We start from the raw sequence: 18,236 nt of genomic DNA on the forward strand, positions 1-18,236 counted from the left end.
TTGAAAATAAGGTATTTGACAAAAACTTATATATTCCATTTTTCGTTGAAAATCGTTTTTTTTTTTTAAGTTAAAAAATCACTTATTTTGCTACAAGTTGAACTAAATTGTTGAAAATTTAATTTTTTTATCTAAAATTTTCACTATTCCCTTTTTGGTTAAATTCATTGTTGTTGAAAATTAAAAAATTTTGTTGAAAATTCGTTTTCTTTTAGTAGAAAATTTACCTTTTTTAATTAGAAATTTAAATATGAAAACTCATCATTTTCGTTAGAAATTGAAGTATTTCATTTTTGTTTAAGAATTCAACTTTTTCATTTTCGTTTCAAATTTTATCTTCATTAGTTGAAAATCCTACTATTTGGTAAAAAAAAAATAGATAATGTAATCAAAACACGTAGTCACGTACTTTGATTTTTTTTCCGTAAACGACAATGTTACGTATGTAAAATTCAGACCTGCGCAAGAGAAAGTGACAAGTAATTAAAATATTACATTTTTCTCTTCAAACCGAATGACTTAATCTTTTAATTTAATTTATAAATGAACTATAAACTTTGATTAATATTTTGTATAAAAGAAGCATTTTTCATTTATTAAATTTGAATTTTCGCAGAACTCGGACACGAACAGATCGCGCCCTCTGGTGAATGGTAAAATAAACGTTTTCTCATGTAAACGAAGTTTGATGAGTCTTGAAAATGATGTCATTGAGTTGACAAGGCTGACTGACAAGTGTGAAAGTGTACTTATTAGCTAGATTATTTTTTTATTCAAGTTATTTGAATTAATAAGTAGGTAAACTTATGGATGAGAAAAATAATAAGAATTTAGTTTCTGTTATTAAAATTATTCAAATAAAAGAGCAGGTTAAAGACACTTCGGAAGAAAAACTAAATGAGATTCAAGCGATTCACAAAAAATATGGTTTAGAAAGTTAATATTTACCCGTGACGTATGATGTTGTGCATCTTGGAACTTTGGAAGACCAGTGTAATAGCTATGTCATGCCACGAATATTTAGAGGCGAAAACAGCTGATCTTTTATTTGTAGATGAGTAACACTAATAATGTTCTCAACAAAAGTTCATTCGTGTTTGAAGTATACATGATCATACGAAGAAATGTCAACTTTTGATTTGCAAACAGGTTTATCGTGCGATAATTCCTCTAAAAAACGCAATCAATTCGTTCATAAAAACCACGAGAGTTGGAGGGTGGATTATATAGAGTGAATTTGCTATTTTCTATCAAGAATAAAAAAAAATTTGATGCATTATTGCACATTGGAGAATGAAGTATAGTGTGATTTAACGGATTCTGCAATTTGAAGTCAAAGATGGCACGAATACAAACCTCGAGTTCTGATGATTTGCCAAAACATTTCATTTCTGCGATGCGAACGCTTTTTGATATCATGGATGATCAAAGAACCGGCTTTGTGAAGTTCTCGGATATTGAAGGACGGTGGCAGGACGATGGTACCCAGGTAATCATTTTAATAATATACTGAAATTTTTAACTTTTAGATTTACTAACGCGTTGTATTAATACAAAAGATTTCATATCAAGAGTATTCTTTTAGTAAAACTAAGTTCAATTGTTTCTAAGTTCAAAAATGTGTAGAACTATACTTAACGCGAAGTAGAAAAATTTACTAAGTGTATTGGAGGCAATACTAGTACTGTCGAAGCTCTGTTTTTGTTTTGATTATAGTATGAGGCTTTTTTTTTTAATTTTGGAGTTCTCAGGAATTTAAGTAAATTCGTATTGCTTCTTTTTAAAGAATAGAGGTAACTGCGATTTCAGGCATAATCAAATTATTAAAAAGCGCATGGCGCTTTCAGGTTTATGAGAAATTTAAGGTTATCTAAATAATATATTCAATAATAATAATAATAATAATCAATGGAGCAAAGTTGCCCAGAACTTTGATAGAAACAATTTCCAGTGTGTCTAGTGACCTTGAATACCTTGAAAACCTGGAACTCTCCTTGATTTTTTTTAAACCTTGAAAACCTGGAAATCTCCTTAATTTTTACATGAAAACCTTAAATTTTAATTATTGTTTTTTTCTCTTTTAAAACAGTAATTTTATCGAAATGCGAAGAGTAATTTAAATCTTTTAGCCCATTATGAAAAAAACATCTCGTTTAGAAAAAATCTTGCTGCTGAAAATTTTTGTATTCCTCAAGATATAATTTATCTGTTGTTTATTACAGAATAAATAAAGATATTTCAAGGCACTTTTTGTTCAGGTGTTCAGCTTGGAAATTATAAAAATTATTAGTTTAAAATTTGGATGTTAATTCAGTTTCAGAATTAGAATAAGCCATGGCCATAGATTTCACAGCAATTTCACAAAAATTTAAAACTTTAAAGATTTAAAGGATTTCAAAGATTTCAAAAAGAGTACCAGGTTTCAAAAATTTGAAACGGTTTCAAGCGGTTTTAAAACATTTTAGAGGATTTCAAAATATTTCAAATAATTCAATAACTTCAACGAATAGAAATGGTTTTCCAAACAAAGATTCAAGAAAGATTTTATAAACATTTCAAAATATTTCACAAAGATTTCAAGGATTTCAAACATTCAAAAAAGGCGTGTACACTAGATTAAAAAGTTTTCACGAAAATTCCCCAAAGATTTGGAACGTTTCACGAAGATTTCGAACATTTAAACAAAGCTTTTAAAACTTACAAGAGTTGAAAGATTTTAAAAAGGGTATATTAAAACATTTATAAGATTTCCAAACCTTTCAAAGATTTCAAACAATTTTAAAACTTTCAATAGATTTTTAAGATTTCAAAACATTTCAAAGATTTTAAATAACTTCAAAATTTTTTAGGAGATGTCAAAAGATTTCACAAAAGTTTCAGAGATTTCATAAAACATTTATAAAGATTTCAAAACAATACGAGAATTTCAAAAATTTCAGCTAGGGTATTTTTTAACAAAAATTATTATAATTTGAACAAGATTTAGTATCTTTGAACTATTTTGGAAATAAAATAAAACTGACAGTTGAATTTTCAGCAGCTGAAAAATGATACAAATTTAAAATGAAAGAAAATTTTTAATTACATTTTTAACTGTTGTAAATTTTACTTTCAATTTTCGTCAATTATCAACAGTTGAAAATTTTACTTTTGAAAATTAAATTTTATGTTAAATGAAAATTCCATTTTGAACTATTGAAAACTAAAAAAAAACGCGAATTCTCTATTAAAAACATGTGTTGAATATATAATATTTTCATAATATTATATGAGGCTTTAATTAATAAATAGAAAATGCGTAGCCATTGGCAAATAATTATTTGCAAATTAATGATCATACAAAGGACTCAGTAGGGAATTTATGTGATTCAATGAAAAATCCTAACTAAGATGTATCTCCTTGTTATACAAAAAATATTAGGTTTAACGAAAGATTTATAATTGTAAACAATTTTGTATTACTTTGTCTTATTTTTTTCATCTAAGATTGCTATTTTTAATAAAAATCCTTTTTATTTTAAAGAACATTTATAATATATGAACAGTAGTAGGGTATGTTTGCGTTTTTTCATCGGAAAACGGTTATTTTTTATTTTTCGTTGGATATTAGTATTTTTGAACCAAAATGCGAAAGTTTGAATATCTACATATTGTAAGAAAATATTATATAATAATTTTGAATTTACGATATCAATTAAAAAATATATATACCAATTTTGTATTAGCATTAATTTTATAGTTTAATTTTCAAATTGTGTCAGATACAAATTTATGACATCAGTTTTTGTTACCAAAAGAAAGAAACTTAGGTCGCAGGGTTAGCAAAATTTGAAGTATTCAGAGTGGCCGTTTTAATCAAAGAAAAAAATTCACGGGTTTTTTCTGGTTCGCAAACATCTTTCACGGTCAATGAAATTTAAAAAATTGAACTCTATTCTAAATATTTTTCCATTTAAATCAATAAACAATAAACAACAAATTAAATTTACACGTATGAAATGGAAGGTACTCACACTTTTCAATTGAAATTTTTGTAATGAAATGCAGATAAACTGCAAAATTTAGAACTTTTCTAAATTATAGAGTTCAAATATTCATATTAAATTCCAATAATATAAATCCACGTTAACATTTTCAATACTGTAAATTAAAGAATGCAATGAATTTTAAAATTTTTCAAAATTATATTTTTTAAGTAATTTTAAGCTAGACAAATTAAAAAACTAAAAATAAATTTTGTTTAAATTAAAAAGTTTTTAAATTAGAAGTTAAATTTTTTCATTTTAAATAGTTTCAGCATCGTTAAAAAACTTATAAAATTGATTTCAAAACATTGAGAAATCTAGAAGTGGTTTTATATTTCTCCAGATTTAAAATCATATTTGAAATTTTTTCGAAACGTTTAAATATATTTTTAAATGAATTGAATTTTTCCTACAACTTTTAGAAAATCCTGCAAATTAAAAAAAAAATCAAAATTAAATTTATAACTTGAAATGATATCAAATCATTTACACGAAGTTTGGGACCCGAAAAAATTGGGCTATTCGTACTGAAATTTTGGTTCAAACACCCACAGCCGAATTTAAAACAAAATGCAGATTTTTGCAGATTTGAACTAAAAAATTCAAAAACTTTTTAAGAATTGTGAAAGGCTTCAACAGGATAAACATTTTTTTTTAATTTGCAGGATTTTCCAAAAGTTATAGGAAAAATTCGGTTCATTTTAAAATTATTTTAGAAGTTCTAATCAAAAATGTTAACACACTTCTTTTCAACTACTTGAAGACATTTCAAGTTTTTAATTAATTTTAAATCTTTTCAAAACTACGAAATATCTCTTGAAATTACTCAAATTTTGTTTGTAAATAATACGTATTCAATTGCTATTTATATGTCAAAATTTAACAATTTCACTTAGAAATTAAACATTTTATAAACAGAACAAGTCAAATCGTAACGTTAAAAGTTAAAAAGCTCTTCGAAATTATACAGATTCAAAGCTTTCTATGTAAAATAATTCAGTTTCAAATTGTTTACTTTTACATATATTTGTGTTAAATTTCCTCGTCTTAAATTAAGAATGACATTTTTAATGGCTAAAAAACGAATAAAAATAATATATTAATAAATTTATTTATTCAATTTAATATAAAAAATAATATAAAGATATATCGGAATAAATGATATTATATTAATCTCAATTCGTTTAAGACTTTCGAATTCAAACAGTTACAATCTGGAAATTCTCAAATTTTGAACTAATTTAGAATCGTTTTGTCAAATCAATTATTGTTCAGTTTTTAATACTTTGATTATTTATAAAACTGTTGAAATCAAACTTGGGCACATTTTTCTTTTTGAAAATTCGTAAAATTCCCGGTCAAGGAATAAATTCACTGCCATTTCCCGGTTTTTCCCGGTCTCAGAAAATTCCCGGTCATTTCCCAAACTTCCAAAAAATTGAAATTATATTCAAAAGAATTCAAATGAATTAGATCTTAGTACTTAAAATATGGAAATATTCTATTTTGTTTGTTTGTTGGCTAGCATCTTTTGGTATAACCAAAATAGAAAGCCTGTGAAGGATTAACATTAACGTTACCCTTGAACATAAAAATGACCTTAATTCAATTATATTCAGGGTCTACCAAAAGGTGTTCTCGAGAGTTTGAAAAAAGTAACTCCAGCCAATGGAATGCTATCTTTCGAGAGATTCTGTGCCGGTTTAAAAATTTGTCTCTTGCACATTCGGGTCGAAAACGATGCGAAGAACCAGGATTCCCAACCCAAGAGGCCACCTTCTGCTCCAACTCTCGCCACCGAGGAACAGACAAAAGCCGCCTGGACCTCCCCAAATACAGCAGCTATAAGACCCAACAATGTCATTTCTCAACAGCGCACGCTCAGCATGCCACAATTATTGCCAGGGCGAAAGGAGGGAAATCCACAACTAGAAAATGTAGACCCAAAGAATTATCTTGAGCCCAAAATGCCAAAAGCCTATGGCCCACCGAAACCTTCTCGTCCCAGTGCCATTGTCGACGGAAGGACCTTAAATCCGGAGAGAAATTTCGACAAATCGGAGATTCGTACAGTTCTCCAGAATTGGCAAATGGGACTTTTAATGGGCGATGATAAGGCTTTGGATAAGCGACAGGTGCCTAATAAGTATCGTACCGATTCCAGAACGGTTTTAAGACCAGCTCGACATTTGGGCGACGGGAATGTAGTGGAATTGCAGAATAGTCAGGTTGATCTCCAGGCGAAAAAGTCACTCGGTCGTCGCAGAGAACCGAGGCGACACACGTTGCAGAATGGTATTGATTACAATATGGTAAAGTATTTTTTTTTTAGTTTAGAAGGAGAATCAATTTCCTTTTTTTGCATCTGGAAAAATTTCAGAGTTCTTTAAGTTAAGGCTCTGAAAAGTGACTACGGTTTTCGCCAGATTAGTGTTCTAAAGAGCATGAAAATATGCTCGAACTTTATGTGCTTTGAAAATTTAATAATCATTTTAAATTAGGATTTAAAAAATCGTATTTTCTATCTTTATTGATAATAATTACATTATTTAACGAATTTTCAACTAAATACATGAATTTTCATCTAATAAAGATCAATTTTCAACCAAAATTAGAATAGTTGAAATGTTTGGAAAAGTTAATGTTCAACCAATAACAAGAAATCCGAATTTTCATCAACATAATTTTTTTTTTCATAAGAAAATGACTTTTTAACCAAAAATAGAATAATTAAATTTTTAGTTAAAATAATCTTAAAAAATGAATTCTCAACAAAATAATTCAATTTTAAACCCAAAAGATGAATTTGCTACCAAGGAATATACAGTTTTAATGAAATATATAAATTTTCAACTAAAAAACATAAATTTACTAGCCAAAACTAGAATAATTCAATTTGCTGCAAAATAAATTAATTTTCAACTAAAAATATAAATTTTCAAGCAAAAATGGAATAGTTACATCTTCAGTTACAAAAAATTAATTTTCGACTAAGAAGAAACGAATTTTCAGCTAAAGAAATTAATCTTTATCACAGTGATGGATTTTCAACTAAAAATATAAATTTTTGAATAAATAGTGGAATTCTCAACCCAAAGGATGAATTTTTTATTTAATAAAAAAACAATTGGATTTTTAACGAAATATTTTTTCCAACCAGAGCAATGAATTCTTTAAAATGGAATATTCAAAGGGAATTTTCATCTTTAATGATAAATCTTCAAATAAAAAAATTAAATTTTTAACCAAATACATGAATTTTCAAGTAAAACGATAAATTTTCTCCAAAAAATAAAATGCTTTAATTTTCAGTTAGTTAAATAAATTTTCAGACAAAAGAAACGAATTTTAACAAAAGACGGATTTTCAACAAATAGTTCAATTTTTACCTAAAACAGATAAATTTTCAACTAAAATTGTCGACACTTTTTTGTTGCGTTTTCAATTTAAGAAAATAAATTTTAAACCTCAGAAATAAACTTTGAATTAAAATGATAAATCTTTAACTAAAAATATGCATTTTTAACAAAATATTTAGTTTAATTTTCAACCCAAAATATTAATTTTCTACCAAAAAACTAATTTTCAACTAAATACATGAATTTTCATCTAATACAATTTTTATTACAATTTTTTCATCTAAAATTAGAATAGTTGAAATGTTAGAAAAATTAATATTCAACCAACAACAAAAAACCCGAATTTCCATCAAAATGGTTGTTTTTTTTCATGAAAAATTACTTTTTAACCAAAAATAGAAGAATTACATTTTTATTTAAAATAATTTAAAAAAATGAATTCTCAACAAAATAATTCAATTTTAAACACAAAAGATGAATTTGCCACCAAAAAATATACAGTTTCAATGAAATATATAAATTTTCAACTAAAAATATAAATTTTCAAGCAAAAATGGAACATTTACATCTTCAGTTACAAAAAATTAATTTTCCACTTAGAAGAAACGAATTTTCAGCCAAAGAAATCAATTTTTATCACAGTGATGGATTTTCAAACAAAAATATAAATTTTTGAATAAATAGTGGAATTCTCAACCCAAAAGATGAATTTTTTATTTAATCAAAAAAACTGAATTTTCAACGAAATATTTTTTTTCTAACCAGAGCAATGAATTCTTTAAAATCGAATATGTCAAGTGAATTTTAAAATATTTTTTAAACATATTTTTAAAGTAAACCTATCTGGTTAAAAATTCAATTTTTTTGAGTTGAAGATGTATCATTTAAGATGAAATTTCACTTTAAATATTCGATTTTAAAGAATTCATTGCTCTGGTTGGAAAAAAAATTTATTTAAAAATTCATTTGTTTTTCTATTAAATAAAAAATTCATCTTTTGGGTTGATAATTCCACTATTTATTCAAAAATTTATATTTTTGGTTGAAAATCCATCACTGTGATAAAAATTATTTTCTTTGGCTGAAAATTCGTTTCCTTTCAGTTAAAAATCAATTCATTTTGCTGAAAACTATTCTCCTGTTGCAAACTTGACTAATCTAGTTTTGGTTTGTAAATTTATCTTTTTTATTAAAAAATTGATATATTTGATTGAAACTGTATATTTCTTGGTAGAAAATTTATCTTTAAGGTTTAAAATTGAATTAGTTTGTTGAGATTTAATTTTTTTGGTTGAAAATGATTTTTTTTTGTTTGAAAATTTATTTTACTAACTGAAAATTAAATATTTTATTTTTGGTAGAAAATGAAGAAAAGATGATAAAAAGATTAATTTTCTACCAAAAATAAAATACTTTAATTTTCACTTAGTAAAATAATTTTTCAAAAACAAACCAAAAACTAATTTTCAACAAAACAGTTTTTCTTCATAAAAAAAATATTTTAAACTAAAATACGAGAATAATTTTGAACCAAAAAAATTAATTCTCATCAAAATAATTCAATTTTAAACCTTAAAGATAAATTTTCTACCAAGAAATATACAGTTTCAATCAAGTATATCAATTTTTTAATAAAAAAGATAAGTTTACAAACCGAAACTAGATTAGTTCAGTTTGCAATAGTAGAATAGTTTTTAAGATTTTTGTCTAAAAAAATTAACTTTTATCGCAGTGGTGGATTTTCAACAAAAAATATGAATTTTTGACAAAATAGTGAAATTCTCAACCTAAAAGATGAATTTTCTATTAAAAACAAAAAACGAATTTTTAACTAAATATTTTCTTTTCAATCGAAGCAATGAATTCATTTAAAAAAATAGAATAATGAAATTTTCTACAAAACACAACATTTTTTATCGAAAAAGATTACATTTCTATCAAAAAGATGAATTTTCCACAAAAATGGAATATTTAAAGTGAGTTTTCAACTTAAACGATAAATCTTAAATTTTAAATTTGAACCAAATACATAAATTTTCAAGTAAAACGATACATTTTCTACCAAAAGTAAAATGCATAAATTTTCAGACAAAAGGAACAAATTTTCAACAAAAGACGGATTCTCAACAAATATTTGAATTTTTACATGAAACAGATAAATTTTCAATAAAATCAAAGTAAAACTTTAAACGAAATAGGATCATTTTCAACCAAGAAAATTAAATTTCTATAAAAAAGATCAATTTTGAGAAAAAATAGAACAGTCACATTCTCAGTTATAAAACTTAATTCTAAATAAGGAAAAACTATTTCTTAACCAAAAACATCAATTTGCAACCAATAAGATGAATTTTCTACCAAAATATACGAATTTTTAACAAATTACATAAATTATAAACTAAATATTTCAATTTTTAAAGAAATTTTTAACAAAAAAAGGAATTAGTCACCAAGACACAAAAATATTCTCCCACAAATTCGAATTTTCAATAAAATACAGGAATTTTAAACCAACAATTTTAATTTTCAATTTAGGAATAAAAATGTTGATCCAAACACACACGAGTTAAATTTTTAGTTTAAACCATTAATTTTGAACTAAAAAACATATTTTTCAGCAAAATAATTAAATTTTGAATACAAAGAAAGGTTTGTCAACTAAAATTATGGATCATCAACCAAATACACGAATTTTTAACAAAGTAGTTTCGCTTCCAACTAAGTAATTGAATTTGAAACCAAAAATGATGAATTTCTAATGAAAAATGTGATATTTGATATCTCGACCAAAAAGGATTTTAATTTTATAACAAAAAAAGTTGAGTTTAACCAAAAAAGACCAATTTTCCCTATATCCGGTTTTTTTCGCTTGTAAAATGCAACACACCGGGCTGCAATTATTAATTACAAAGAACAACAAGATCATTTTCCAAAAAAAATCTTTGTTTCGCGAGATCATAATTTCTTTTAGATTATATTTTTAAAATAGTGCATTAAAGCATGCATTCTTGTATTAAATTTACTAAATAATAATAAAAACATAAATAATCATTTCTTAAATTTACATCTAATTTCCATGAACTTGAATTATAAATCAAACAAATGTTTATTGTATCGTATACTTAATGTGGTTACTATATTAAATTCAATTTAAATCAAGTTGCATTATTTTTAACAAAAAATATGAATTTTCGATTAATATTTAACTGGAAAACTTGAATTTTCTACCAAAAAGGAGATTTTTTTAAATAAAATAAATTCTGAGCCAAATAGTTGAATTTTCAACTTAATAATGTCAATTTTCAACCAAAAAGTTGAATTTTGAACTAAAAAATCAATTTTTAATAAAAAAATAGAATATTGAAACTGTCACTTTAAAAAATTAATTTTCTATTTAAAAAAACATAAATTTTCAACCAAAGTGATTAATTATCAACTAAAATAATGAATCTTCAACTGGAATAGTTGAATTGTAAACCAAAAAAAATAATCTTCAACATGAAATTATGAAGCTTTGACTAGAATAATTGAATTTCCAACTAAAATGACGAAATTTCAACCAAGAAGATTAATTTCTATCAAAAAAAGTAACGAATTTTTAACTAAAAGAGATACATTTTCAACCAAAAATTAAATAGTTAAATTTTTAGTTAAAAAAAATTTTTTTTAGCTAAAAAAATGAATTTTCAACAAAATAGCTTATTTTTTAACCAAAGAGATGAATTTTAATTGAAATTATGAATCTTCAACTAAAAAAATTAATTTCAAATAAAAGTGTAACTTTTAAACAAATATTTAAATTTTCAGTCCAGAAAAGATGAATTCTGAACGTTAAATGGTATTTTAATTTTTTTAAATTATTTTAATGATATTTTAGCCAAAATAAAATTATAATTTTTAATGAAAAACAGTTCAATTCAACCAAAAAATACGATTTTTCAACATAAGTTGAAATTTTAAGTAATAAAGATTTTTCGTTCAAAAGACAGAGGAAATTGCAAACAAATTGTTGAATTTTCAAGCAAAAAAAATGAATCTTCAACCAATTTTCTTTTACCAATTATAAACATTGCTGTTCAATTTTATATAGTAATTGAAAAAAATAATAAGCAGCTCTCGAAAAAATTCCCTGATAAAATTATTAATCTGGAAGATGTCGTTTTTCTGAGGTTTTTTAACCTGAATTTAATTCCCCTGTTTTAGAGCATTAAATAAGATAAATAGTAATTTTGAGCATTTATATGCTAAAGAAAGATAGTTTAAATAAACATTGAAGTTAATTTTTTAATCATTTAGAAATATTAGGTTAGAAAACTCCCAATGTTCCTCAAAAAATAAATTTAATTTTCCACTGCACACTTTTTGGATTTCTGACTACGCAACATTTTAGGAAACCTTATGTAATCACGACAAACAAATTTGAATTTAAGCAAAGTTTCGAAAAAATGCTTTGTTTTCTAAATTGGTAAAAAAAAATAGTTTTCTTTCGGCAGGAGAATCGAAATAAGTTTCGAAGAGAGATCTTTTGAAAATAAAATAGAATAGAATAAAAGATTAGGTCTTGATTTACAATATTTTTTCATGTAAATGCGATAAATTTCCAGATGAAAAGAATGAAACAAATTGAGCAGGAAAAGGACGTTTTGATCCAGGGCCTTGCGGCTGTCGATAGAACCCGGGAATGGTATCTGAAGCAAATTTCGATATCGCAGGAAAAAATTAAGCACCTTGGAAGAATGGGCTCTCACGTGGTATAAAAAAAAATGCTGTGTATCATCCTTTTGTAGAATTCTTTTCCTTCGAATCATTAGATTTAGTATTTTCGAAAGTTGAGATTTTTTGGGAAAAGAATCATGCCTGGCGTGCGATTTTCGAGAAATTAATGAACGATTGTAAAATGTAAACAGGAGCAATGGACAGAGGCGCAGCAGGAACGTTTGGAATTGCAAAGGGCACGAGTTCTCGAAGTGAATCGACACCTTGCAGCTCTGATAAGTACCTGGGAACGAGGCGGGCTTCCTCTTCACATGAATCTTGCGTTTTTAAGCACTCCGTCAAATGCGCAACAAAACCAAGACATGTTTTCGAGATTGAAGCAACAGAACCATAAATTAAATGAGGTAAACATTTCAAATTCCCGATTACTAATGCCAATTTTCAACTTTTTTCTCATCCAGGGTGGCAGTAGATCAGGGAATTTTCACAAGAGGCACTTTAAGTAACTATTTTTAAATTTGGGTAGAAAATTTATTTTTTGGTTTTGAAAGTACAACTACAATATTTCTTGGTGGAAAATTCGTCTTTTTGTCTTAAAAATTCATCGGTTTTAGTAGAAATTTCTTTGAAAGTTGAACTTGTATGTTTAAAATTAATTTTTCATCTATGATTCATCATTTTAGTTGTGAAATGAGATATTTTATAGAAAATTTCATTATTTTGTTAAAAATTCAACTATTTGGTTGAAACTTTAATTACTTTATTGAAAACTTGATTGTTTTGTTGAGCTTTCGTTCAACACTTAATTTTCTTTTTTTCCTGAAAAATCTTTATTTATAAAAATTCATCCTTTTAGTTTAAGATTCATCGTTGTGGTTAAAAATTTGAATAATTTTTTGAAGTTTTGAATTTATTTTATTCTTCTTAGTGGAAAATTCGACTGTTTAGTTCAAAATTTTTATTTTGGTGTTGAAAACTAAGCTGATCTCTTTCTTGGTTAAAAATTCATATTTTTTGGTTCAATTCCTGTTCTTAAATTAAAATTAAAATCAAATACAAATTTAACTATTTCTTTGAAAATTCGATTTTTGTCGTTCAAAATTAATTTTTTTCACTAAAACTTTAACTTTTACATTTTAGGTTGAAAATTGATCATTTTTAGTTGAAAATTCATATTTTTTGACAGATTTGATCTTTTTCGGTTAAAATATCAACTGTTACATTTTTGTTTATAATTCATCCTTTTTGCTTTATAGTTGAACTATTCAGTTATAAAATAATTTTTTGATTTGAAAATTGTTTGTTTCAAAATACAACTATTTTTTTGTTGAAATATCTTCTTTTTTTTTGTAAAAGTTTATCAGTTTTGTTGAAAATTGAATTAAATGGTTGGAAATTTAAGTATTTTTTTTTAACAATGTGTCTTTTTTAGTCTAAAATTAAACTGTTTTGTTAAACATTCTTCTATGTATGGAGACATTTTCATTACTTTGTTGAAAATTTTACTGTTTGATTAAACTTTCGTTCAAACCTTTATTTTCTTTCTTGCCTGAAAAATCTTTATTTGTTGAGAATTCATCTTTTTGGTTGGAAAATTAATCATTCCCCTTGAAAATACATTTGTTTGATTGAAAATTTGACCATTTTTTAAAAATTCGTTTTCTTTTTATTGTAAATTAATTTTTTTCACTAAAAACTCATCTTTTATGGTAAAAAATTCATCTTTTTGGTAGAAAATTAATGTTTTACTGTTAAAAACTCAACTGTTTGGTTAAAAATTAAAATATTTTGTTGAAAAATTAATTATTTTTTTGATGATTCAACTCTTTCATACAAAATTGAACTATTTGGTCGAAAATGTTGTTTTTAGTTAAAATCTTTTTTTTAATTCGACTATTTTGTTAAAAATTCAACAATTTTGTTAAAAAGTCTAAATTTTTTATTTGAAAATTCAAATTTTGGTTTACAAATTAAACTATTTGGTTGAAAGTTTAACTTTTATGTACAAAATTCATTTTTTTGTTGTTGATGATTGATAATTTTAGTAAAAATTCGACATTTTTGTAGAAGATTAAGTTATTTTGGACATTTGTCTATCTCAAAATTGGACTTTTTTTTTGAAAATTCTTTTTATTTTGTTAAAAATTAATTTTGGTTTATTTTAATATTTCCATTTTTGGTTGAAAATTGATCCTTTTTAGTTGAAAGTTCAACTAATATTTTAAAAATTAATTTATTTTGTTGATAATTCTTGGAATTTGCTTAAAAATGTATCCTTCGTCAAAAATTCAACTATTTTGTAAAATATTCTTATATTTTTACAGAACATTCGTTCTTTTGCATTGAAAAATCGTCTTTTCTTTATTGGAAATTCAACTGTTTTCTAAAAAAAAAATCAATTATTTGGTTAAAAATGCAACCGTTTTAGGTTAAGGTTTGATATTTTTTTTAAATTCATCTTTGTTTGTTGAAAATTCAATTAGTGGGTTAAAAGTTAAACTATTTTTTTTTTTTTTTTTTTGAAAATTCGTCTCTTGCTTCATAGTTGAACTTTTTAATTTTAAATATAAGTATTTCTATAACCTATTTTTTTCAATTTAACTGTTTGGTTGAAAAATTATTTTCGTAAGTAGAAAATTCAATCATTTGGCTAAAAATTTATATATTTTGCTTAACATTTTAATAATTTTTTTAAAATACAAGTATTTTGTTAAAAATGTATCTTCCGTCAAAAATTCAACTATTTTGATGAACATTCTCTTATTTGCAGAGAAGATTCGTTTTTTTTTATTAGTAAAAACTTGTCTCTTTTTTTTGGAAATTCAACTGTCTTCTAAAAAATTAAATTATTTGTATTTTATTGAAACTGTTCATTAAAAAAATATATTTATTATTATTATTTTATATATATATATATATATAAATGTTTATATATTTAACAAGTTTTATTATTTTTGGAAAAAAAATTATTGCTTTTAGGTAGAAAATTCAAAACTTTTGTTAAAAATTCAACTATTTTGTTGAAGGTTTAATTAATTTGTTGAAAAAATTATCTTTTTTGATCAAAAGTTTAACTGTTTTGTTGACAATTTAACTATTTTGTTAAAAAGTCATATTTTTGGTCGAAAATTCAAGTATTTTATTGAAAATTCATTTTTTAAATTGAAAATTCGTCGTTTGTGATGGAAAAGACAACTTTTTTCTTTGAAATAATTCAATAAATTTGCAAATATTCAAATTTTAAAATAAAAAATTTTTTATTCCATTTATAAAAGATTCTACATTAAAAATTGTACAAGTTGAAAATTCTGGCCTTTGAATATTATTCAGGGTGGCTGTTTTAATTGACGAAATAAATTCCCGATTTTTCCCGGTTCGCAAACATTTTTCACGGTTAATGAAATTAAAAAAATGGATCACTAAAGCTGAAAAATTTTCCACTTGCGGCAATAAAAACTGAGCTGCAAATGAAAGCACTCAAAGTGGAACTGTTAAATTTTGAACTTTGACAATTGAAATTTAAAAGTTTCTAATTAAAAAATGTTGTATTCAAGTGCTCAATAATGTACGCGTATAAAATTAAAGGTACTTACATTTTTCAATATAAAAAATATATAAATTCACGTTATCATTTTCAATGCTCTAAATTAAAAAATCAATTATTGAACTTTAAAATTTTCAAAATTATATAATTTTAAGGAATTTTAAGCTAGAAACATTAAATATTGAAAAATTGCAAAATTTTTATCTGAACATTTGTTAAATTAGAAATTCAATTATTTTCTTTTTAAATAGTTTAAACATCATTGGAAAGCTTCAAAATCTTGAAAAATCTAGAAGTTGTTTTAAATTCTAAAATGTTTTGAAAATTTTTTCAGAACTTCTATATATCTGTCAAAATTAGTTGAATTTTTTCTACAATTTTCGGAAAATCCTGCAAATTTTAGAAAATTTCTTTACAATTTGGATTTATAAATAACAATTGAACATTTATTATTTTTGTAGGTGAAATTTAATTAATTTTAATAGATATGTAGAAGTTTTGAAAAGATTCAAACTTAATGTAAAACATGAAATGATAGCCTAATGTAAAACAAAATGTAGATTTTCGCAGATTTTGAACAAAAAAATTATATTCTTTTCCAGAATTGTGAAAGGCTTCAAAAGAATAAAAACATTTTCTTAAGATTCATAGGAAAGTTAAAAAAAATTTCATTTTTGAAAAATTATTTTAAGAAAATATTTTTAAAAAATTTCAAAGATTTAAACAAAAAATATTCTGGAAGATTTTAAGAAAACTTTCAAAATTTGCATGATGATTTTTAATCTTTTTAAAACTCCTAAATATCTCTTAAAATTACTCAAATCTTTTCACTTACAAATTAAGCATTTTAAAAATACAACCATTATAATTGTAACGTTCGAAGTTTAAAGGCACTTTGAAATTTTAACGATTTCAGGCTTTCTATGTCAAACAATTCAGTTAAAGATTCTTTACTTTTAAATATTTCGTTCCACTTTACTTGTCTTAAATAAAAATTCAAATATTGCTAAATATTTAATAATTTTTTTTTTTAATTAAAATTTTCAAATTGAATGGTTTAAAAATGGAATATTTTAGACTGAAACAATATTTTAAATTTAATAAAATCCTTTAATTAAGAATATATTATTATGAAGTTATTTTTAAGTTGAAAATAGTTTATAAACTTTCAATCACACGTTCACATTTGTTTAATGACTAAGATTTTCAAATGGAACCCGTTTAGGTTTTAACGTTAAAATCGAAAAAATCTTAAATTTTGAACTGGTTTAAAATCGTTTTTGTTGACTGTTTATTACTTAAAAACAGATAAATTAAAAAATGTATTTATTAAATAAAAATGTTTTTTATCAAAAATTTTCAACATCAAAGACTGTTATTTTTTATTTGTTCAAGTCTTTAAGAAAGCATTTAAAAATTCTTTAAATTAAAAATGTAAGCTTAAAAATAAAAATTTTAAATGGAACATTTTTAATGTAAAAAAATTTTGAATTGCGAATTGTAAACTAAATAATATCATAATTGAAAAACATAACAATTCAACTAATCATTTAAAAACTGTTGAAAACGAACATGGACAGATTTTTCTTCTAAAAATTTGTAAAATTCCCGATAAAAAAAAAATTCACTATCATTTCCCGGTCCAGCGGCCACCCTGTTATTGGTCACGGTAAATGAAAAACTGGTCAGGAAAAAGTCAGGAAATGTTGAAAATGAAATTGTTTGGCCACCCTGGATCTAATAAGATTCACAACCTGAAAATGATTTTTATTGTGGAATTAATTGTACAGGAAGTGAGCAAAAAGAGTCAGCGAATCGCCCTTTTGGAACAAGAGAAGGACAACCTGATGCGAGAACTTTACAATAGACAATCTGGAATGGTTCAGTCGCGAAGGTCAACAATGATACACGAGCAGCACGATCAAACATTCATGTAAGGTACTAATATTCGTGAAAGCGATCGCGTCAAAGCTTTTACGAATATTTTATATTTTTCGTGCAAATCCAGAAAACTTCGATGAGAACAAAGTATTTTTTTTTTAGAATTTAATGGAAAGGGCGGTATCGACGAGAAAATTCTTGACGGAATACCAGACTCTTGTCTTCCGACGAAGATTGATTAGGATACATTTTTTTATAATCGAGTGTATAAAATATGTTATGAATTTATTGTAAAAGTTATATCTATATTTTATAGCAACTTTATTGAGTCTAAAGTTATGCGAGATTTTAAAGAGATTTTAGTTGGATAAATGACAAATGTTTTGAGAGTTTGAAGAGAATGTTGTGCCAGGAGGTGCTATTTTCACTTTTGTGATAAATATTTAATTCGTCCCTTCTGTCTTCGTATTTTTTTTTTTGAGAATAAAAAAAATTGTTAAAAAAACTGAGTTTAATTTTGTATCAAATTCTCACAGGAAAGCAAAAAAGAACTTTTTTAATCCCGTTTTTTCGCTTAAATGCGAACTGAATTCCTTCCTTTGTGCTTAAAAATGCAACCTTTTTTGGTTGAAGATTCGTGTCTTTTTAAAAATTTAACTATTCTATTATTGGTATAAAATTTATATTTTTAATAGCAAATTGAAATTTTCT

At 24.6% G+C, this 18,236-nt stretch overlaps 1 protein-coding gene across 2 annotated transcripts; it reads left to right on the forward strand.

The window, feature by feature from the left end:
- Positions 1 to 720: 720 nt before the first annotated feature.
- On the forward strand, positions 721 to 18,030 carry LOC117177147 (suppressor APC domain-containing protein 2). Of its 2 annotated transcripts, XM_033367648.1 has the most exons (6): positions 721 to 1,489; positions 5,645 to 6,337; positions 11,989 to 12,135; positions 12,292 to 12,504; positions 17,435 to 17,577; positions 17,688 to 18,030. In XM_033367648.1, the coding sequence occupies exons 1-6, from the start codon at positions 1,340 to 1,342 to the stop codon at positions 17,692 to 17,694; spliced, it is 1,353 nt and encodes a 450-aa protein (XP_033223539.1). In that variant the 5' UTR covers positions 721 to 1,339; the 3' UTR covers positions 17,695 to 18,030. The 2 variants fall into 2 exon arrangements, with proteins under 2 accessions (XP_033223539.1, XP_033223540.1); XM_033367649.1 differs by lacking the exon at positions 17,688 to 18,030 and having other exon boundaries at positions 1,340 to 1,489; positions 17,435 to 17,581.
- Positions 18,031 to 18,236: the final 206 nt, after the last annotated feature.

Source organism: Belonocnema kinseyi, chromosome 7, assembly GCF_010883055.1.
Source record: "Belonocnema kinseyi isolate 2016_QV_RU_SX_M_011 chromosome 7, B_treatae_v1, whole genome shotgun sequence".
In the NCBI taxonomy this organism is placed as follows: Eukaryota; Metazoa; Arthropoda; class Insecta; order Hymenoptera; family Cynipidae; genus Belonocnema; species Belonocnema kinseyi.

Excerpts from the sequence above, each read along its gene's own strand:
- LOC117177147 (XM_033367648.1), top strand. The coding sequence starts at position 1,340 with ATGGCACGAATACAAACCTCGAGTTCTGATGATTTGCCAAAACATTTC. Across the intron at positions 1,490-5,644 it reads GGCAGGACGATGGTACCCAG|GGTCTACCAAAAGGTGTTCT; the intron begins GTAATCATTTTA and ends AATTATATTCAG. Across the intron at positions 12,136-12,291 it reads GAAGAATGGGCTCTCACGTG|GAGCAATGGACAGAGGCGCA; the intron begins GTATAAAAAAAA and ends AAATGTAAACAG.